Here is a 24,957-nt window from a genome sequence, read left to right on the forward strand (position 1 = left end):
TATCAATATCCTCCTCAGTGCTTTTTCTGTGTTTACCTTATTGATTTTGTGTCCTTAGTGTCCTTTCTTCTCACTGGCTCCAGTGTCCTTTCTCTTAGTCATAACACATCCATTTGTATTGAAAATAAACTGTTCTCAGTTTTATTCTCTCTTTAAGAGAGACAGAAATCTCTGATATATGTATGACACATGAGTAAAATAACTAGTTTTTTTAAGTGTTTCATGATCACAGAATCACAGAATCATCTAGGTTGGAAGAGACCTCCAAGATCACCTAGTCCAGCCTCTGACCTAATACTAACAAGTCCCCCACTAAACCATATCACTAAGGTCTTCATCTAAACATCTTTTAAAGACCTCCAGTGATGGCAACTCAACCACTTCCCTAGACAGTCCATTCCAATGCCTGACAACCCTTTTGGTAAAGAAGTTCTTCCTAATATCCAACCTCAACCTCCCCAGCACAACCTTACCCATTCCCCCTCATCCTGTCACCAGCATGTGGGAGAACAGACCAACCCCCACCTTGCTTCAGCCTCCTTTAAGGTACCTGTAGAGTGCGATAAAGTTGCCTCTAAGCCTCCTCTTCTCCAGGCTGAACAATCAGAAATCTTATTTCTATAAAAGGCTTTCTAGACAGAGTTCAGAAGGTAGCTGCTAGAGAATTGAAATGGACTGTAAAGACTTTAAAGTGAGAATAGTAAAGTTTTGTTTAAGCTTTACTTAAACTTTTTTTTTATTATTATTAAATTTGATCTTCTTCTATGTATACATATATACCCCCATAATTAGGTATATATGAACATCTTAGCTCCCAAATGTACACTGAACTACTAAATCCCAGATGCTGAGTTATTGAACTTCCTTTGTTATTTGGACAGATTCTAGTAACAGCTTCTTTCTGTCCTGTGATATCTGATGGGACTTTCTCTTGGAGAAATGTACAGAAACGTAGGTACATTAGCGTTTAGTGCATTGCCGAACAGAATTTCACATAAAAATTTTTAGGACTTTTCAAAAGAGATCAAGAAAAATCTCTAATGGAAAGAATATTGTGGATAATTATCATAAAACAATCATTCCCACAGTAAATTTTTAGAGGTTTACTGCACGTGCAGTATTTAGAATAAGGTCAATGGTAGTTGAGTCAATAAATTCTTCACAATGCACTGAAAAATTCCACTGCAGTCAGGATGTAATGGATGGGTATCATCATTATATTTGAATTAATTCAGTTTATACTATGATTGTATTGTCAGTGTAAATGACCGTATTCAAAGCTTTCTTTCCCAGATAAATATATGGAGACATTTAAAAGTACAGATCTTCAGGGAATTTGTTAAATATTCCTTTGTCAAAAAAATGCTACAATGGATAACCCTAGTTTGCATCACATTATTAATAGGAGATTATTGATAGTACAAGAGCATACCTGAGCATTGCTGCAGCAGTTTCTTAATCAAAATCTTGGTTTTGAATCAAGATTCACCCAATAGATCAGAATTACCATGTGTTAAGAAACACATTTTTTAATTATTAGAAAATTCTTAGGGATTCCTCGGGAAGTTTACCAGAAATTGCCAGAAACACCCAAACAACTAAGAATAGCAATAGTTTTGTGATTAAAGTGCTATTTCAGCTGTAAGGGACACAGACTAACATTCCTACATCATTTGGCTAAGATCAGGTATCTCATCCAAACCTCTCAGGTAAATACTCTTAATCACTGAATTCTGGAGTTTGTATCTTTTGCTAGCAAAATAATGTAAATAAGTAAGTATAAATCTGTCCCTAATCTTTCTCCTGAGTATAGGAGTTCTTTGGGTTTCATTTTCTCCCTAGCACTCTGATGACATTATATTCTTATATTCTTTTATTTCTACCACCTTAAAAGTTTATTAGTCATTTATTCAAGTGTCCCCTGTAACCTGCTCCATTCAAAATAAGTTTCTGAAGTAAGTTAAAGACCTATTACTTAAGGAGTTTGAAACAAGCCCAAATCATTTTAGCTGAAAGCATTTAAGAGGCCATTATAGAAGCGTATGCTCTGGGAGTTTCAAGAGTGTAGTTAGTACCTGGAAGATTAATGGAATAGAAGCATTAGCCTCTACACATGTGGTGATGTGATGATTTCTCAGCAGTTTGATTTTTTTCCCCATGAAGACGAAAAGTGTACTTGTGTAGATACAGTTTAGACTCACAATTTTTCTACACTCTTTATTTAAGCTTCTAAGTCATGGACTGGCAGACAAAAAGTAGAGGCAGAGCATTATTAAATTAAATTAAACTTATTTTATGTTTTGTTGTTGTTGTTTGTTTGTTTTTAGATTTTTCATTATATTAGTTGGAGAATATATAACAATTGCTCTGTGATCATTGCATCATTGTAAAACATATCTGAAAGAGGGTATAAGAAAGTCATCTCTTCTATAAATATTAAGCTCCATTTCTGACTGTGTGACTTAACACACCATTCATTTTAGCAAGATCAAGCTGTGCTTAGTACAGGAATACGTTCAGTTCTTTAAATTGGTGTCTTTTCAGTAATTGTAGATATAATAGATAATATAGATATAATAGAAAGATCATTAGTGTTCCAGTCCAAACTCATCTGGCCAGGAAAGACCCTGGCTGGACAGCAATATAGAGTGCTCTCATTCCCATGCACACTGACAAGGCAGAAACCTGGAGACTGGAAAATGCCAGGGAAGATGACTTGTCTCCAAATGAAGACCAGGGATAAGATTTACTTGTAAACTATCCATTCTAAGGAAGAATGAATCACTGAGGTCACTTCTGGGAAGGCAAGAAATGGAAGATTGTCACAAAGGAGGTGTTTTCATGGGAAGGGCAGACATGGGAACATGAGAACAGCTTCGTGTTCCTCTGTTGTGCTCAGACCATGTGATCTCTGTGATTCGTTAGGATTTTGAAAATCATATATTATGTTTTTATTCTGCTGATCAGTTTTATTTATTGCTGTATTTCATGCTTAATAACTGGAAATAAAAAAATGTCTAACGGAATTTTTTATGGCCTTAACCAAACGATGAAAGAGAGTCATGTGTACGTCTGAGAGATTGATTCTAATGTACATAGCTCAAGGCCTCAATATTTCTTGAAAGTTTGGGTTCTTTTTAACACCTGATGCAAATGAACAAAAATCTTGAGAAAAAGCACACAAGGGTTATTTTGCTATTACTGACTGATAGTGACCAAAACAGAATTTGGGAAAGTTCAAGAGCCTGGAGGTACATTAGTCATAGCAAAGCAATTATAATGTAACATGGGAAGATAAGACCTTGATTATTCCTTTAAAGTCTATGCAAATGTAATGTCCTCCTTGGTCTCAAAGATCATAAGTTCTTTGAAATAAGATGAAACTTCGATCATAAGATGAAAAATATCCCTTTGCAATAATAAACTTTTGTTTCCTAATTTTCACAAGGAGCATTGATAACATGGGGACACCATGCAATCACTTAGTAGTTTTTCTGCATTCTTTTGCCAGTTGCTGCAGGCATATTGCTTGCTAATGTAACAATAACCCAGAAGAACAGTATATGGTACAAAATATTAGCAGATCATTTCATTAGGAATATGAAATGATTACATGATTTGCAAAGAGCATTCAGTAGTTGTATAGATTGTACCTACTAAAGGGAGTTACATTAAAAACATAAGAACTGAAACATAATACTGTCCTTTAGATGTGTTCATAAGCATTGTATTATTTTAAGGGCATGAATAATTTAATTCTATTTTAAGATGAATTTTTCAGGGATAAAAAAGGCAAATATTTAATTCCATATGACAATTTAACAAAATTGTTTTTAGGAATAGTCTTACATTAAAGCACAGTTAAAAAAATAATAATCAAAGCATAAAACATCTGAGTGAGTCTGTACAGTTAACAGTTGGCAGAGTGGCAGAGGCTTAAAGGGAACTGAGGAAACTCCTTTAAAAGAGTATAAGGCTATATTATTCATGCTAAATGAATTATTTTCAACAGTGTTTACAAAAGACCTTGAGGTTTCCATAACTGAAGTTTCAACAGAAGAAATTTTACATGAAATATAGACATTACAAATAATAATAAATCACCATGACTAAACACATACAGTAGTTTTAAAGGAACCAGGAATCACCATTTTCCTTCGCTTGGCTTCAAATTTAGAGGATGGGCAGGTAGAAATTCAATGAAACTCAATGATTCAATGAAATAAAATGCATTTTTTTAAATAGGACTTTAGAAGTATCCAAGGAGTAAGTAAGCCTGAATTTTATAGGAAATGTCTTGACAGAAAATACATTAAAAATGCAATTAGTAGAATCATAGAATCATAAAATGGTTTGAGTTGGAAGAGAGTTTAAAGATTATCTACTTCCAACCCCCCTGCCATAGACAGGAACACCTCCTACTAGACCAGGTTGCTCAAAGCCCCAGCCAATCTGGCCTTGAACAATTCCAGGGATGGGGCATACACCGCTTCCCTGGGCAACCTGTTCCAGTGCCTCACCACCTTCTGAGTGAAGAATTCCTTCCTTATACCCTATCTAAACTTACCCTCTTAGTTTAAACCTGTTTCCTCTTGACCAATGATTACACCCCCTGACAAAGAGTCTCTCCGCACCTTTCCTGTTGGCTTCCTTTAAGTAATGGAAGGTTGTTGTCATCACCTAGACTGTGTTTGTGCTCAGGATTCCACTGACCCAGGTGCAGGACCTTGCAGTTGGCCTTGTTGAACCTCATGAAGTTGTCATGAGCTCACCTCTCAAACCTATCCAGGTATCTCTTCCCTCCAGCATGTGACCATGCTGCTCAGCTTGGTGTCATCGGCAAATTTGCTGAGGGTGCACACAATCCAACTGTTCATGTCACCAACAAAGATGTTAAATAATACCAGTAGGTATGATCCTGTGTATCACATAACCATACGGTTACCATATATCTTACCATATATCCATATACCATGAACGTGGCTTTTAAAGAGGGCTTTTTAAAAATAAAATAAAAGATGGCTTTTATTTTAATATACAACCTCACTTTCTATAAAAAATTCCTGAAGAGTCAGGGACAATATGAATCGGTGAATAGGAGAATCAGCTAATGGTTTGGGTTGGAAAAGACCTTAAAAGTCACCTAATTCTATCCCTAAGCCATGGGCAGGGACACCTCCTACTAGACCAGGTTGCTCAAAGCCCCATTCAACATGGCCTTGAACGCTTCCAAGGGATGGGGCATCCACAGCTTCTCTTGGGAATCTGTGACAGGGCCTCACCACCCTCACAATAAAGAACTTTTATTTGTCTAATCTAAATCTACCCTCTTTTAGTTTAAAACCATTAGTCTTTGTCCTATCTCTACAATCCCTGACAGAGTTCCTCTCCTGCTTTCTTGTAGGCCCCTTTTAGATACTAGAAGTCCACTGTAAGGTCTCCCTGGAGCCTTCTCTTCTCCAGGATGAACATCCCCAATTCCCTCAGCCTGTCTTTATGGGAGAGGTGCTCCAGCTCCCTGATCATCTTCATGGCCCTCCTATGGACTTGTTTTAACACAACAAACAAAACAAGAAAAATCTGTGATATAAAGATCCTCAGCTTCCATATCGGCATGTTGTTTTCACTTCCCATCTCAAAGTATCAGGTAATTTGAAATGTCATAACATGGTCACTAGGAATGATTTCAAGTTTACTAAAGATTCTGTGTGAGGAAGGATTAATAATCTTTTTATTAAAAAATAATATTTTTAAAATAAAATTCAAGACTGAATCTTTCAGTCTGCAAAAGACACAACTAACAGGGAATATGACAAATATCTTATAAATTCACAAATGACTCAAATGAGATGAATCAGAAACTGGTGTTCATAAATGTACTCACAAAGTCAGGAAACAGTAAAAGAAGTCACAAGGAGCATAATTAAATTATGAAATTTATCAACATAGTATGAGCCACTGGGGACATTCTTTTATGACAGATTAGGCTAGGAATGATTTCAATTTAGGCTAGGGAAAATGTTAATTGACTAAATTCGGGTGATGTCCTGACTATTTGAATACCCAGGACACAAAGATTAATTTTTTATTTTTTTTTTTTCCTGTAAAAGCAAAAAGCAAAACCTTTTAAGCTTAAATGATAGAACTGATTCAGAATGTGCCTTTTCATTCAAGGGTCGGTATTTCAGTCAGTATTTCTCAAGGAGTTCATGAAACAATGTCAAAACATTGATTTGGTCATGATTTTGAGGAAAAATAGGTCGCACATGTTACAATTGTTAGTATATATATTACTTGCATAGTTATGATTTTTATTTTAAAGAAATCTACTGCTACATACAGACACATTATTTACAGAATAACATTCTTTTGATTTGACACATTTAGATTTTCTCAGTAAACTTTAGCCCCTAAAGACATGTATGTTTAGATGTGTATGCATTCTCATCCCGAAATAAACATTTTATTTTTTCTATGAAAAAAGGCAAAGCTGTTTACCGTTCAGCCTTTTATATATATGATTTTTATTCCCGCAATTTATAGGTTGATTTTCTTTCTGTCTCTGCATGCTGGTGTTCTCTCAGCTGTAAATCTTATATTCCCTTACTTCCATGTTCCTACTTATTTCTTTATTTTCTCTTGCATAAGATATCTCTTATCCTTTTCTTTTTCTCTTTAAGTCTTAGTCGCTGGCTCTGGAATTATTTGGAGAATCTTGACTGATTTTTTTAGATTTAGATTAGATTTGTCTTGCTGCCAGTGTATCCACAGCTCATTTTTCATCTTCTGAATAATACACACTTTCTTTAATGTAGCTGCTGAGTACTGCTTACCCCAATAGCCCAACGTGTCTAACAGAACAGAGTTGTTGGCATCATATATTCTTTTCCTCCCTTTCACACCATGATACTTCCTCTCTCTAAGACATATCAAATAAAAACCTTCTCATCTCACCTTTCATAACCTGCCTCCTTCCCCCACTCATTTCTAATTTTCTAAACTCTTGCAGCTCTCCAAAATGTCAATCACTCCACAACAAATTCTTCATAACGTTGTTGATGGCATTGTTTATATTTTCTACATCCCTGACTGTTTTTCTCATTGTGTACCAAGCATGTTGTCTTGATTAAATTAACCATTTTCCATATTAAAATGACTGTTGAAAATTAAATAACTAAATAACTGAACTTTTTGTGTTTCTACATATCTGTATTTGCATCTGTGCACACAAATGTTGAGTTTTTCTTGCTGATCTTGGAAGGTCCTCAGTTGAACAGAACATATGTGTATTTTTTATTATAATTATAATTATAATTGTCACTGCACTGATAAATAAATATTTGGTCTCAGAAAATTCTCATCCTTCTTAAATCTTTCAAAATGTAAATATGGACCTGTGTTTGAGAAATATTTTTTTTCTTAAACTTGCTGTAGTGCTGCTGGTAGCCCTGAAGAGCATTTTAAAATATGTACTGGATCTGAGTAGAGCAAATCAGATGAACCAAGGCTATCTCCATCAATTACTAGCTTTACTGCTGGGCAGGTTTAAAAAGCAATCCACATGGTTGGTTCTGTGATAATCTCATGTATGGAAGAGTGGTGATATTTCATATTTTAAACGTTCCTTATTTTCCAGGTGTGATGGGGGAATATGAACCAAAAATTGAAGTTCATTTTCCTTACACAGTTACAGCAGCAAAAGGAACTACCGTTAAGATGGAGTGTTTTGCGCTTGGCAAGTAAGTCCAGATTCTTTTATAATTAGACATCATTGTCTAAGATGTGACATGCCTAATTTGTGACTTCATTATTTTGCTGGATTTCATTTTCACACAGCCCTTACTGCATACTCAAAGTAACCAATTGACTAAGTAGCCACTTAAGAATTCCCTGCCCAACCATTTACGTGAACAGTAATTCAGTTAAGTTAAAAGACTCCATCAAAATGAAAAGTAGTGTTCTCACAAATAAAAAAAAGTTAGTCAGTGAAAATTTTATCACGTTCACCTATTTATTAACTGTGATAATTTTTAATCAATAAATTCCATTTTCATCTGCCAAAATTAGTTGGAGAATAAATAGGATGAGTAGCTTTTTTTTTTTTTTCAACTGCATTATTTTTGTAGAAATATTATGAACATAAGAGCACAAAGGTCTAACCTTTCTAACACATTCTGTGGAACTGGCATTTCTCTAATTTCCACCTGACCTAATAGCACTACTAGAGAGCAGGTGTTTCATATTCATGTCAAGTGTTTTGTTTATATATTTATTGATGAATGAGTTTAGGGACAGAATGGTTTTATAAATACTACTTTGCTGTTTCATACAAATTAACTAAGGAGTGAAATGATCGCCGTATACTATTCAGATCACAGAATATAAAATGGAACTGATAACTTGATTTTGTTGTGGCAGTAGGTATTATTATCATTGTAAAGAGTAAGTGTGGCAAAGGTAGTGTACGGTCAGAAATAAATAGTAATTCTGTTGATTCAAAGAGTACATTTTTGCCTCTTTATATGTATGTAGCTTAAAAAAGGTGTTCCATCATTGACATTTCATTACAGATATATAAACAAATACAAAAAAAATATTTTTTTTAAATATATATACCATAAAAATCTGTGATGTGTGTATGTTGAAAGAAATCTCACTGTATTGAATTCCTTTATATTTCTTTTTATATTGGTGTTCCTTTTGTTCATCTTTCCCCCTAGTCATACTGCTCAGTATCATTTATCCTGCTTGGTTTTCTAGTTCTTAGATTATTAGGGCACATACAGGTCCTCACAGGCTGGCTTGGATTTAGAAACAGTGGGAACATTTGGCTTTGTAAAATTAGTAGTGAAATTTCACAACTCAGTTATTCTAGGGCATGGGATACTGCCCCATGGCAGGGGTACTGTATCCTCCAAGTCTTTGTTCTTATTTACCTAAGTAGGAAGAAAGCTTCAGAAGAAAAGCAATACATCATATTCCTGGGGATCACCACTGCACCTTGCTCAGAAAGTCTGATTTTCCAGACCAGCCTGTCTTCATGACTTGAGAGTGGAGAAGAAAAAAAAAATGTATTTATAGTCATTGTTCTTTCTTTTTTTTATTTTTTATTTTTTATTTTTTATTTTCTTTTTATTATTATTATTATTTTCTACTTTTTTTTTCCTTTTTGGTTCAGGTTTTTCCCTTAACAGTTCCTGTTTACTACCTGGATAAGATTTGTCTTTAACTTGCTTCCCTTCTTGCCTGTTTCTACTGACAATCCAAAATTATGTGACCAATATCCAGGTAATCTCAATGATTTATGATACAGAGAGTGTTCATAAACAATTACAGAGAATTTTCTAAAAAATATATATATATATTATTATTATATCTATTTAGACCCACTGACCGTAAGGAGAGACAGGCTCAACTGAACTATACAAAACAAAATGTAGGAGACCATAGCCTACATGTAGGTGGCCATCAGGCAGAGAAAGTGTTTTTTGTTTTTTTTTTTTTTTTTTGCAAATTCATGCTCTACATAAATGTTAGCTGTAGTTGAGAAAACAAATACAAGGAGAGAACTTATATGTATAGGGTCTTATGTTTTAAGAGAAGCAAAGAGAAGCAAAGAAGCAAAAATCTCTCCAATAGAAGGAGAGATTAGCTGAGATGCTAAAATAAGTGAGGAAAACTGCTGCTCTGTAGAGGCAGGTGGCCCCAGACTCTCTCCTGTCAGCAATGCTAACTAGTTTTCTGCCAGGTCAGTAGTGACAACAAGGCCCTTTCAGACTCCTGGCTATGGCTGGAACAGTAACTGACATGTTGTTTTTTTCCCCCTCTTGTTGGAACTACAGTTGCAGGCAGATTCCTACTCAACTGTCACTTTCCAGAAAAGAGGAGGTAAGCCAACTGTTGTCCTTCACAATGACTGCTGACAGACAAGAAAAGCAGCTATTAATATTTTCCATCAACAGCACCTCAAGATTTAGTAAACTCTCTCAAAAAGAGAGTTCACACTATTCAAACTGCCACAAAATAAAGGTGACAGTTGACAGGAAAGGCTTCAATTAGCTAGGCTCATATTTGGAGCTAACCTTTATCAAGAAAACAAAACAAAACAAAAACACTTGATCCATCAGAGAATTTTAGGTTATCAAATAAGTTGACCTCATTTGCTGCTATTACAAGCAACTACTTTTACCATAAATGCTCCTTATCTTCTTTTTGCAGCCATTAATCAAGCCAGCTGAATTGAAATTGCTTTCAACCTGATATGGTCATAATTACATGAATGACATTTCAGGCCTCATTTGAAACCTGGAGGCTGAGGTGGAAGGTGGAAATGCATCAGATTCCTTCCTCATTTTTACTGCTTTCACTTTCTTCCCCATCTCTTATTCCCAATAGCTTGTACAGATATTTTCTGGTTCTCCTGCCAGGGGTATTCATTGCCAAATTGAATCAGCAGCTAATTTGTTTTTTATTTAGCTTTCTGAAATTTGGAGTTTTGAATTCTGATTGTAATTAAAATGATGGTTATTGCAGTCTCAGAATCAATATGCTGCTGTTTTTCTCATGCTTTAATATATCTGTTCTCAAGCACTGCTCTCTGCTACTTATGTAATTGTCACAGTGATAGCCATTCCAGAAAGATTTCTTGAACCAGACATTTCAGAGATATTCCAGAGAAAGCCTAGTCTTTAGTTACAGATTAATGATTTATTAATAGTGTTTATTTAGAACTGCCAGTCACCATGGCTGTAGAAATTAAATAAACTGGAGCTGCTCAACTTTTGTCTCCAAACTTACTTAATTTCTTAACAGACAGAAATTGTCTGAAAAGGATTTTAGTCTAACCCAAGCAATATGCTACAATTACAAGTAAAAATATTATGTTACAAATACCACTTATAAATATATTTGTTATTTCTAAAGAATTAAAAGTAATACAGAAGTAAAATATCTCAAAATCATGTTATTTATATTAGGTAATACTGCTTATAATGAGAATCACTCATTGACTAAGAAATCACAGCATTTATCCATGATTTACTGTTGAGGTATAGGAAAAGACATAACAGACAGAAAAGTCCAAAATAAATTTTACTGTTATATATATCTGAGTGTGTATTTTGCAGTTTAGTGATATTTAATGTTTTGTGCTGGGTTTTTATGCTGTCCCACTTTTGTTGAAAGGTCATTTTTATATAGAGAATTACTCATCTCCACAGAAAACTTGTGTATTGATTATGTCTACATTTGATATGTATCTGTAGCACACAGATTCAGTTACATTATTTTAATTAGTAACACCTGAATTTTCATTTCTTTCCTAACAAGGCAGATGATTTTTTTAATAAAAATAAAATAAAAAACCCTCTTGCAATGACAAAGTATTGACATCTATTTTTTGAACTTTTTGTAAGGACATAATATATATTCTTAATTTACATAATTGCTAAATCCTGATCAAGATTTAGATTAAATATCGTTAGATTAAACTTAAAAAATAATAATAGTAATAGAAAATATCTACTTTAAATCTTACTGAATGGAAGAATTCAAAACAAATTCTTTTTTTTTTTTTCATAACTTTTTTTTCATAACCAATGGTATGTTAGTATTTGCTATCAATTTTCACTGATTATATCTTGTTATTTAAAAAGACAAGCAAATATGTGATGAGCTTATTGTTAATGATATGCTCATGTGTAGTCCAGATACAGATTCTGGACAAATTCGGTTCTCTAACAAATCCATCATTCCAATGTTAACTTAAATTTATTATGTAAATCAGAAAGACAAATCATGGCCTCATTCTTTGTGTAGGTTGTGGTAAAGAAAACACGATTTTCCCCATCAACAGTCTAGCATAGATCAGAGTATTCCTGCTCCAGAAACACAATTTCTCTGGCTTCTGTCACTGCAGTGGCATAAGACAATGGCATAGGACTCCTTGTCCAAGCTAGTATGAATATTATGCCCCTGTTCAGCAATCAAAAAGTCTTGCCCTCAAAGGAAAGTAGCTCAAGGAAAAAAAAAAAAGAAAAAAAAAAAAAAAGTGTCACATATATTGCTCTTTTCCTTTTTATTTTTTTATTTTTTTTTATTTTTTAGATTGTATTTAGATTGTATTCTGTTTTCAGTTTCAAATAAACTGAATTTCTAAACTTTACATCTAAACATACTTTTTCACACTGATACTCTAATGTCAAGTTGTGTACCGTGCACTCACTTTACATATACCTCACTCCTCAACCTTTTCCTCATTGTGATTTGGCCATGCAACATAACATACAAGCATTCTGTTTTGTTCTCCATACAAATCTGTGCGTCATTGGTTTCCTGGCTTCAGCCAGGAAATAAAATACGTTTTGTATTATGATATTGCCAAAATCCAATTTTGAATGAGTAATCATACTTTATTTCCTATTAGAAAAAAATAGAGGACATAGGCTATACCTGTACTTACAGGTTTTCAAAATTTTCAGTCTTTTCATTTCAAATAGGATTCCTGGGCCACACAGACAGCCAAAAGGATTGTTTGTAACAAAAGAAAGAAAAAAGAGTTTTATCTATCCTTTTTCCACTATGGCCTTTTTTTAACCACGTAGACCAGCAGACAGGGATTTTAATCGAATCAATAATCAATAGATAACCATTCTTGCAATCATTTTTTCTTACATCCCATACACTTGTTTTTCTGTATTTTTGAGTGTTTCATGCTTGTGCTATTTCTGTACAATAGTAACATCTACACAGTATGTCAATATTCTTTATAAATGTTATCTTAGTTGACTTTACTAATGTATAGACCAATAGACCATGTCCTTACTGAAAAATAATCTTAAAGAATAAAGTAGAGATATTGACTTCTTTTTGTTACATTTATTATGATGATGTTGTTATGATAGAAGCATTGTTCATGCTGTTATAGACAATGTTGCTTTAATAATTGTAGATTCTGTTGTAAACTCTATTTTGAAGAGCTTTATAGCTCAGTCATAAACATTCATCTGTAATATGGTCTGCAAGAACTCAGCTGATAGTCCATTTTATTTATTTATTTATTTTTAAAGAAATAAAACAAAAAAGAGGTAAAATTACATATATTTAAGTTACAAAACTGAATTAAATTTTGTGAATCCAGGAAATGCTGTAAAGTGTTCTTCCTGAAATAATTAACTTTTGGAACAAATTCTGGTTTGTAAATATCCCACAGTTTTAAATCCAAGGAATGTTGAATTTTATCACCTAGATTTGACTTTTTAACTGATTTTTCTAATAGTTATTCATGCTTTACTTAAAATTGTGTTATTTATTTTATGTCATTATCAGTATTTTCATTATACAGTATGTACAGAAAGCTTACTGAAGATTTTACAATATGCAGACATAAATGCAAAATGTATTTGAATAGGTGAATGTAATATCTAAGCAAAGATCAGAGTGATGATATAAAACCTGTATGATCTGCTGGAAGGTATTTTGGACTTGATGATCCTTAAGGGTCCCTTCCAACTCAGGATATTCTATTCTATGACTGGAACCGTGAAACATGTGCATGAAGTATCTGCAGAAGTTATTTCTGCTTGAGTCACTGAATAAGAAAATGACATAGAATAATGGCTATAAGGAAGGCTAACTATTGCATATCTTTTTGTAGGTGTAAAAATATAGACTTTGCAAGTGTGGCGTTAAGGGGTGTAGCTGATTAACCGTTATGGGCCCAGTCGGATTCAGGGTACTGAACCAGTCAGATCTGGGGGTCCGGTCAGACATTCACCAATAACGCGTTAACTGTCTGGGGTCTGGTTGGATTCAGAACACTGAACTATCACTGTCACGGATAACCACCCTTACCCTAGTTGCACTTAATGAGAGCTATCACAATGCAATCAAGTATGGTTTATTACAGCAACAGATAACCAGGTTCTTTTGTATTGCCAGTGATAGTGACTGTCTGCAAAAGCAAGCTAGCATGCATGAAATACACAGGTGTTACAGGTGTTACAGGTGCGCAGCCTAGAAATAAACATGCTAAAAGGATCAAAGACTCTAGAGAGATCTATAAGCAAGTGTTCAGATCTCACCCAAAGGCGTCCCAATGGGGGGGAAGAGAGGCTCAGCCTGTCAAGTGATCCCAGGAGTCAGGAGGTCCTAAGGATGTTGTATCTCCCCTGATGGTGGTATCTTCCCTAACATCCCCTCTCTCTTAGGCCAATTTATATTATTTTCTATCTTTTAGGTGGAGCTTGAGTGGCTCTAGTCAAGCATATCTTAGTTATGATTGCTGAAAAGTTCTCCCGTCTCCATTTAAAGTAATAGGCTCCGAGAAATTCAGAGCACATGCTCGGTGAGGGGTGGTCGCACCTTGGAGGTGGGTAGCTTTTTGGATGGAGGTGTGTTTTGGTATTATAATGATTTTATAATGAGCAAAAAGTACACTAGGGTACAGCATTTGTCAAAACGTGATAGGTCCTTGGCTCAGGGTGGCAAAAAGTGCAGTATCAGTCTTGGTGTGCACAAGAACAATAGAGTCCCCACCTGGTTACAGAGCCTAGCCGTGGTGTCTCCACTCCATTCTACGCTCCATACTGTTCCTTAGGGCTAGCACACCAAGTTTCCCCAGAGCGATAGCATCTAAGGTTGGAAGCCCAGGGAACACTCAGGTAATGCAGCTATGCCCTACCCTGAAAGCCTCTTCAGTGCTGTACATTTTCTTTAAAACGTGAATGTTAGTTTTATTTTCCTAGTTACTTCAGGCAATTACACCACAGTAAGTCCACATGTTAAAAGGATGGTTCTGTGAGATCTGATTAGCAAAAAGCGTTACAAGGATTAGAGAAATTTCAGAAAAGAAGAAAGGTACTCAAGAAGTACATCTTTGGTCAAAGGTTTTATAGTGTTTGGTTCCTCTCATTTCTTATATGTATATATATATATATTTCTTTTTTCTTTGCAATTTAGATATATATACAATTTCTTTCAGGAATACAAAATTAGAACAGAAAATAATCTGACAGTAGTGAGTCACAGATCCAGGCTGAACAGGTCTCTGGCTAACATGTTCATCTGGTCTTCCAACATAGGTGAATAGAATCTTATAGTATTGCCCCATGCTGTTTCTTAATTACAAAGAACAAAATTGAACCCTCTCTGCTATTCATATTTGTAAAATATTCCTTTTCCTTTCAGTCCACCAGTTAAAACTGTGTTCCAGGCCTTTTCTATCTCTCTCCCTGACTTGCATCCTTCTGTTGTTTGATCTTGACAAATCCAATATGACCTTGTTTGTATTCATCCAGAAGGTTGCAGAACTGGTATTCATGTGTTATCTGTAGATAACAGTGTTCTCTGTGTTCTTTGCGGGTTCATACCCAGCAGGAAGCATCTCCTGCTTTAAAATGTCAAGAGAAGCAGAAGAGAGCAGCCTGTAGCCTGACCTTTTCACACCAATACAGTATAACAAAAGGTCTTGTGAGAATTTCTATTAGTATGACCAATTTGCTGACATAAATCTCTTTACTATACATTCCATTCCAGCCCTTGTATTATGCTAAGGAATTACAAACCTAATGCACTAATCACAGTTTAAAACAAACTTGAAGTTAATCTCTGCTAACTGTACTAGGCTGCATCCCAGGGTCATTGATATGAGTGAAAGGTCAAGGCGAAAAACGGCAGCTGAATATTCATAGAATCATAGAGTCATGAAATGGTTTGGGTTGGAAAAAAACCTTTAAAGATCATCTTCTCCACCCACCCCTGCCATAGGTAGGGACATCTTTCAATAGATTAGGTTGCTCAAAGCCCAATCCAACCTGTCCTTAAACACTTCCTGCAACAGGACATCCACAACTTCTCTGAGCAACCTGTTCAAGCTTATCACTATCCTCATCTTCAAAAATGTTTCCAATATCCAGTCTAAATTTACCTTCCTTCAGTTGAAAACCACTGCCCCTTGTCCTACTCTACTGGGTCTGGCTGGAATGTTAACTTTCCCTGCAGCAGCCCACACAGTGCTGTGCTCTGCACTTGTAGCTGGAACAGCAGTGTTATCATACCAGTGTTGTGTCTACTGCTGAGCAGTGCTGGCATAGCATTGGGACTCTCTCTAACCCTCCTAGGGGGTGGGCAAAAAGTGAGAAGCTGCCATCACCAGGGCAGCTGACCTAAACCAACCAAAGGGATATTCCATACCATATGATGTCACACTCAGCAATAAAAGGTGGAAACAGGAAGAAGAGGGGAGGGGTGGGCTCTCATTGTGAAAACGTCAGTCCTCCCAAACACCGGCCACGTGCGTTGAGACCCTGCTTCAAGAACGTGGTCAAGCATCACTCATTTGTGGGAAGTAGAGAGTAATTTCTTTCCTCTGCACTTCCACATAGCCTTCATTTGTTTTATTTTTTTGTTTTCCTCCCTTTTTATTCCTTTCCCCCTCCCTTTTCCCCTTTCCTTTTTTTTTAGTTAAATTGTTTAGTTCATAATAATCTTTCTTTAATTATTATTATTATCATTTCCCTTTAATTAAATTATCCTTATCTCATCACGTAAGTTGTTCTTTGATTTACTTCTCCCCCTCCTTATCTAAGGAGGGAGAGGGAGAGAGCGGTTGTGGTGTTTAGCTGCCCAGCACAGTAAAACCACCACACCTACCACTAAAGGCCTTTGTAAAGTCTCCATCCTTCTTTAGAGCCCTCTTTAGGCAAAATAATATCTCCCCAGACAACTCTTCAGGCTGAACAATCCCAACTCTTTCAGCCTTTCTTCACAAGAGAGATGTTCCAGTCCTTCGATAATTTTTTGAGTCCCTCCTCTGGATGCACTCTAACAGATCCATGTCTTGTATTGACAGACCCAGAACTAGACACAGTAGAACAGGTGGGGTCTCACAAGAGCAGAGGGGTAGAATTCTCATCTTGACTTTCAGGCTATCTGCCTTTTTAGGTAGCCTAGTGTATGATCAGTTTTCTCTGCTGAAAGCACACGTTTCCAACTCATATGTGACTTTTAATCCACCAGTATCCACAAGTCATCCTCTGCAGGGCTGTTCTTAATCCATTAAACACTCAGACTCTACCGATATTGCGAATTGCCCCCAGTCCACATGCAGGACCATGTAGTTGGCATTGTTGTACTTCATAACGTTCACATGGGCCCACCTCAAGGCTAAGTCCATCTGGTATTCCTTCCTTCTAACATATAACTCATATTTCCCTCTAAAATATTAACTCCTATTAACACCACTTAGCCCAGTGTCATCTGCAAACTTACTGAAGGTTCAGTCGATCCCACTGTCTATGTCAGTAATTAAGATACTAAATAGTACTGGTCCCAGCAAAGACACTTGGGGGACACCACACATTACTAGTTTCTGCTTGGACATGGAGCCATTGACTAGAACCTTTGGGTTTTATCATACAGCCAATTATTTCCATCAAGCCATATCTCTACAATTTAGAGGCAAGAAGGACTGTATCAAAGGCCTTACAGATGTCCAGATAGAATGATATCAGTAGCTCTTACCTTGTCCACTGATGTAGTTACTCCTTTGTAGAAGGTCACTACATTAGTCAGGCACTATTTGCCCTTGGTGAAGCCATGCTGGCTGTCTTCAATCGCCTTCCTGTCTTCCACGTGTTTCAACATAACTTCCAGGATGGTTTGTTTATATAGGAAAAACATGGGAATGTAACTTGGTTATAAAATGATACTAATACTTGTGATACTTGTGAGCAGGCTTCACTGTTTTTAGAGCCAATATGACAATTTTGATGGCCATTGGTTTGCAATATTCTATCAGATCTTTATGGTGTGCTGGCAGTCAGAGATATAGCTCAAAAATATTCTCCAAAGTGGAATGGCCTTTCACCCACAGGAGCTGCTTGTCTTTGGACATTGTATTTCAGAAGATTAAGCCTCCTTGTATTTTTCCATGAACATGAAACAGTCCTTGCCTCTTCCTACAATAATGGTGACACAGAGATACTTTGATATTACAGGTTACGTGAGTCTACATTCAGAACATTCGGTGCACATTAACAGGTCTCATTTCCACTGACTCCTGTGATAATACTGCATATATTGTTATCTTCTACACAGGAACTACTGGCCAAAACAAAGTGTGAAAGGGCATGATGAATCCCTGCGCTGATAAATGAAGGATGGAGGATTGAGGAATACTAACAAGTTTTTAATATAAAATTTGCAAGTGAACTGAAAGCTAATTTTGACTTGTCTTTTAAATGCATTATGGTACTCACAATTTAATGACATGCCAAGATCCCTGGTTTGCATTTAATGGAACAAATCATTCTAGATGTTATACATCAAATTCCTTGGTGGAACTAAGGATTCAAATATTCAGTGTTTTTCCTACAAATAGGAGAAATACCAATGGAACAAAAGATACTATAATCTAAGCAGTGTGAAATATTAAGCAAATCACAATGTAGAATTCCACAGGCAGCAATTTGCCGTCACCCTCAAAAACAATTCTTAAAATGATATCTTATTTTTCATCTGCAGGTCACCAAGCTGTAAAAATGTGTTGTTTTTTTTTGTTTGTTTTTTTTTGTTTGTTTGTTTTTTTAACATGGAAATTGTGGCACAATGTATTAAAATAAAATGATTTGCCAATCAAGCTACAGGATAGAGAGAAAACCTGGTACTGAAATATATGTCTCTAAGTCCCATACTTAGGAAGTCATGCTCCTTCGTGCCTATTTACACCACTTCTCACTTTAGGAAGTAGATTTTGTTAATTCTATCAGATTCCAAATCTAGAAACTGTGAAAGCTACTCTTCAAGTTCTCCGATAGCAAAACAATCCCAAGAGGGAAATTAGCATACACAGTAGAACATCATTTGTCAGTATTATAGATAGGGATGTCCTTACATCTGGAGATAAATTTGTGATGAAAGGAAGGAACCTTTCTGAATGTGAATATGGCATCTTCAAGCTCAGTTTGTTTATATAAGATAGAAACAGATCCAGTATTTGTTTCATTCGATAGTACATGTTTATGTCAAATAAATCTAAGACTTTCATCAATTTAAAGTTCATTTTTACTTCATACTGAAAAAGAATTTATGTCATAAAGTGCTAGAGTAGGATTGGATTTTGTTCCTATTTTTTCAAGCTAGATTGATTTCTACTCTTCTTTGAGTAGATTTGCTGTTGCATAGACTTTATAATGCTGTTACAAGTATTGCAATCATTCATAGTAATGTAATAAACATTCTTTGGTAAATCTCAGGTAGCACTCCCAGTTCTCTTTCTGTCTCACTCTGACTAAATGCTTCATACTTACATCTGGAAATTTAGAGTTAATTGCTTTTATCATATGCCATAAGGAAAGTGGAAAAAATCAACCCTGGCAAACTGCAAGTCCCCATCAATAAGACATAAATCCTGAAGAAGCAATATTACCAGTCCCCTATCTTTCTCTCTGAGGGCTGTCAATGAAAACTTGTAAATGTAACTAAAAACTTTGGTAATTTAGACAGTTTTGATTTAGGTTTAAAGACAGAGGAGAATTTATGCAGATGCTTACTTGTCCACTTCTCTACACAGATAAATCTGCCTCCCTCCATTTGCATTTTGAACTTACTATCCAGAAGTGCATATGCAGGCTCTCTCTCTCTCTGTCAAAATTGAGATGATCAGAAGGAAAAAAATATCTTGCCATCATCAATAGTAGTTCCTCGTAATTATAATTGTCATTACTTGTTCAGGATTTCCCGTAAAGAAATAAATGCATGTAAATGCATGGTACAAAACATTAAACCCAGTGCTTTCAGAAATCACCTATCTTTACTGTGTTCACAATCTTCACACTTAATTGCTGATCAGCAGATTCAAAGACATCTTATACACCCTGGATTCTAGATTTACATGTGATATTCCCTTGTGTCATGATTGGTGGTAGATTTTTTTCTGCAAGGCAGTGAAAGGCAAGGCAAGACTCATGTTTCAGTCCTCTGGAAATGATCTTTACACACATACTTTCTATACCAGTTAAGATGAGTTTAGAAATCCTATATTAATGTACAAGCTACAGAAATTCTTCCTGTGCAAAGTTTTAAGAGAATAATAACACAAAAACCTGTTATGAAGTAGATTTATACTGAGTAAGAAAACAGTGCTTCTCTGGTACTGTGACTCTGAGAATCCATATGAATCCCTGTCAAAAACTAGTCACCTTTTAGGCAAAATTTCTACTTTAAAGTATTTGTGTAATCTAACTTAAATTTGTGGAATTTTTGTGTGTTATCTCCCATACTCACACAGCAGATATCATATATGTCTTTTGCTTTTCAACTTGCTTCAAACTCTTTTCTCAACAGCGGTGGGGAATGATACAGAGACTAGAAAAAAAAAAAAAAAAAGTCACTGGATGGCTGAGGAAAAAAAAATGAGCTTACTTTTGTCCTTATTTAAAACTATAGTAGCTCAGTATCTCATCCATTCCACAATATAATACAGTATTTGATAATGATAAAATATAGCATGGAATTTTGCAATGTGACCAACCCCGAATGCATGGCAGGAGACATTCAACATTTTTCCATTAGATTTGTCTTTATCTATCCTTGATGTTGTGATTTCATTAAGAGTAAATACCATTATCTAACTTTTAAATGAAGAGATGAAATGTTATGGAATATCTTTTTCCCTTTAACTCACGAGTTGCAAAAACAACTCATCCTGTTGTGAGTCACATCTGTATCAGATTATTATTGTTCTTATGAACAACTTGAATTTAAGAACTTGGAAACTTCTTTGGAATCACCAGAAGTGCAACGTATCTTATCTTACTTGAGCTATCAAGCAGTTAGGAATCAAGTCTGAGCTATCAATTTAGACTGAGAAAATTGTAGAGAAAAGCCTCTGGAGTATAATTCATCATGGTTAAAGAATCATTATGAATAATGAATCAGTAGACACAGGACTGTTATAAATGTTAGAGATGCTCTACCATGGTAACACTCAGAGTGTGAAGAAGATGACTTGGAGTTGGACATACAGTCAGGCAAAGGCATTCTGACCTTGCTCTGTGCTGTAAGGAACAAGTCTGGAGTAGGGGGAAAGTAAATCCATGTTAATATACAACACTGTCACATGTATCAGACCTAATCTAAACCATTAGACCTTTTATCAAAGTCATGGAATTATGTACAGCTGACTTGTAAACCTCACCATTTTTCTCCTCACTGGCTCCAAATTCATTGTCATTTTCTTCTTTTTTTGTTCTTAAGTCAACAATACTCACAGTTGCTGTGTTTCATAAGTACAGAGATATGATGCATGAGTATATATAAATAAAAGGTAAAGGAGTATCTTTTCATAACCAAATGAAAGCAAAAGTTATTATCTTGTATAGAATAATGAGATAGTCTCCTAAACCTCATTTGACCAAAATAGGCTTATATACAATAATCTAAAGGTAAAACTTGGTGAACGGTTGGTGTTTATTTCTGGAAAGAGTCTGATGGAGAGAATTTCATGATTCTCCTCAACATTTTAATCCTACATAATTAGTCTGTAGTAATTAAAATATGTTTAACACAGTTGGAGGGCGTAAGGACAAAGGGTTCTGTTCTAATCTCATATGCACAGGCATGCAGAGATTTTAAGATATACTGTGATGTGAGCCTTTGAGTTCAAAGACACAACTCAGAATAGTGATGTATGGAAAAGATAAATAGTGTGGAAAGGAATTGAAATTACAGTAGAAAGTAAACTATTTCAAAAGAGCACATTAATTTGTACCAACCAAAAATAGAAAAAGTAACCAATGCAGTCTTATTTAATATACAGTTGAAAAATTAGGAGATCAGATTAAAAGAAAAGATATTTTAAAATTCAGAAATGACTCTCTCATTTCCATCTCACCCTTTTTCTAAAAGAAATACATGCTTTATAGGTCCAAATACTTTTTTTTTTTGTTGTTATTATTATTTAGGATGAAACTTGCTGACGGTGCGCTTGATCCCAAAGTCCATGTCACCAACAAAGATGTTAAATAGTGCCAGTCCCAACCCCTGAGGAACACCACTTGTCACTGATCGCCACTTAGGACACAGAGACGTTGACTGCAACTCTTTGAATGAGTCCTTCCAAACAATTCCTTACCCAGCAAGTGGTCCATCCATCAAATCCATGTCTTACCAATTTAGGAAAAAAAAAAAAAAGGACATCATGCAGGACAGTGTCAAATGCTTTGCACAAGTCCAGGTACATGATGTCAGTTGCTCTTCCCGTATCCACCAATGCTGTAACCCCATTGTAGAAGGCCACTAGATTTGTCAGGCACAATCTGCCTTCCCTTAGTGAAGCCATGTTGGCTGTCACCAATCACCTCCTTATTTTCTATATGCCTTATAATAGTTTCCAGAAGGTTCTGCTCTATAATCTTGCCAGTCACAGAGGTGAGACTGACTGGCCTATAGTTCCCTGGGTCTTCCTTTTTTCCCTTTTTATGTTTAGGGTTATGTTTCTTGTCTTCCAGTCAGTGCAAACTTCACTGGACTGCCATGACTTCTCCAATATGATGGATAGTGGCTTAGAAACTTCATCTGCTGTTTCCCTCAGGACCTATGGATATGGATGTATCTCATCAGGTCCCATGGACTTGTGGGTTTTCAGGTTCCTTAGCATGTCTTGAACCTGATCTTCTCCTGCACTGTGTTGTTCATCATTCTCCCAGTCCCTGCCTTTGCCTTCTGGGGCCCGGGCCTTTTGTTTGGTTGGTTTTTTGTTTTTTTTGGGTTTTTTTTGTGTCTGACAAGGCTACAGCTCTTGTCAGTGAAGACTGAGGCAAAAAAGTCTTTGAGTACCTCAGCTCCATATCCCAGGTGACCAGGTCTCCCATTTCCTTCCAGAGAGGGCCCACAATTTCCTTATTCTTTCCTTTTATCTCTGGGGTAACTACAGAAAAAGCCTTTCTTATTGCCCTTGATGTCCCTGGTCAAATTTAATTATGACAGGGCTTTGGCTTTCCTAACCTGATCCCTGGCTGCTCAGACGATTTCTCTGTATTCATCTCAGGCTAATATATTTTTCCTCCTGATAACATACTGCTGAAATTTAACTCTTATAATCTCTTCTAAATATAAATGCAAAACTATACCTTATGTTTTCTTCAAATTCAAAGTGAACAAACCCACAATGTAATGGCTATCAATTTACAAGTGACCTCTTTGAACTTTTATTTCAGCTCAGATTAATGAGAGGTTTAATGATGACACTTCTGAATTAGTTGTTTTTTTTTGTTTTTTTGTTTTTTTTGTTAGCAGTTCTAAGATTTACCAGCACTATTCTACTGATTGTTTCTAAAAGTGAGGAGAACCTTCTCTTTGAACTCAACTGAAACTTGCATAAAGATACTTTTTGGAGTTAAATTTGAGCACTGTTATAATAAAAAACTAAGTAATATTCCCCAAAAATATCTGCTTAGTCCAAAATAAAAATGGGATATAACAATTATAAGATTTACCAATTATGCATATTATGTTGAACTCATATTAATGTTACAGTTACTTCTACTATTACTCTATTTTTTAAGGATGAACAATATGTGTATATGTTAGCTTTTATGCTAGATTTTATGAGTTTTCTACAACAGTCACTTTTATTATTTCATGTCCTTACTCAGATATATTTCCTTCTTTCATTTCACTCTCACATGAGTCACAAAGGAGGAATAGGTATAGATATATTTTTATTTCAGACCTAAAATTCATACCTCACTTGTGAGTTATGCAAGGAAGATAAGAAGCTTCATTAAACAAGTTGTCTGTGAATAGCGATTTGCAGTTTGGGAGTAATTTCATTTGAAATCATTAAATGTACACAGCTAAAATAATTTTATTTCTTTGAAAAACTCCACTTACTATCTTACACTGATGAAGACAATAGACATTTATTTTTTTAAATACACTTCTTAATTACCTAGAGAACGTCATTTGCTCTGTATTTGCATGTTATACACACTTTCTGTAGTATACAGTAAAGCAAATTTCAAAAAATAGAAATAAACACAATTTAAAGGGAATTTTCTAAATACATGAATCAAATGAGTTACCTCTTTGTAGCTAAATGAGACAACAATCATGGTTTATAATGTCCTCATTGTTTCTTGGAAAGATACAACATGGAAAATTACATTTATCAGTTCTATTCAGCTAAATCTGTTTCCTTCCAAGATAATAGAGTAAATGTTTGGTTTTTTTTTTGGTTGGTTGGTTGGTTGGTTGTTTTTGAGCCTTACTGCAAGAAAGGTGAAAGAAAAAGTAAGTGAATATGGGCAACACACATGGCAACATTAGAGTGTACCTGTCAAATAGAGTGTACCTGCCCACTTATGTCATTTATAAAACTGAGTAATTGAGAAGTATTGCACTGTACAAGTACAATGTGTTTCTACTGTGGACTGGTGTTGTGATCAGTAATGATTAGTTAAACACTTACCTGGCTAGAGTTGCTGTTTTGCAGCCAGTATTCATGACATAATTATATATAGAAAGAGGACAAGCATGTAAGTAATCTACATTTAAATCTGAACCCAAAACAACAGAGCTATGAAATCTCTATAAAATCCTTAAAAAAAAAAAAAAGAGCGTAAATTAGAGTTTCAAATTGAAGTGTGGAATTAGAGCTAAAATATGCTAGCTAATAAATGGGAAAAAAATAAATTAATGTTGTTTCTTGTGCTACTTCCAACATATATAAATAACTATCAAAGTATAGTAAATCAAAATATCTTGCTAAGGAAGTAACAGGAATATTATAAGTGACAAGGGTAAAGACAGTTGGTTTTATTAGTGTACCACAGACAGAAATATCCTATTTGTTCTTAGTATGTAGAACGGAAAAGTATGAAGTACTTATGTCAGATAAAAATAATTAAAAAAAATAAATTAATGTTCTAATTGAAATTGCCATAAAACAACTTCTGA

General features: G+C 35.2%; 1 protein-coding gene across 2 annotated transcripts in view; it reads left to right on the forward strand.

Annotated features, from left to right (window-relative positions):
* Positions 1–24,957, forward strand: part of CNTN5 (contactin 5) — a 686,534-nt gene that overhangs the window by 512,968 nt on the left and 148,609 nt on the right. For both annotated transcript variants that reach the window (XM_068669732.1, XM_068669723.1), the window contains exon 9: positions 7,637–7,739. In XM_068669732.1, coding sequence (XP_068525833.1) covers positions 7,637–7,739 — 103 coding nt within the window. The remainder of the gene's footprint in view (positions 1–7,636; positions 7,740–24,957) is intronic.

This window comes from Anas acuta, chromosome 1 (assembly GCF_963932015.1).
Source record: "Anas acuta chromosome 1, bAnaAcu1.1, whole genome shotgun sequence".
NCBI classification, from domain to species: domain Eukaryota; kingdom Metazoa; phylum Chordata; class Aves; order Anseriformes; family Anatidae; genus Anas; species Anas acuta.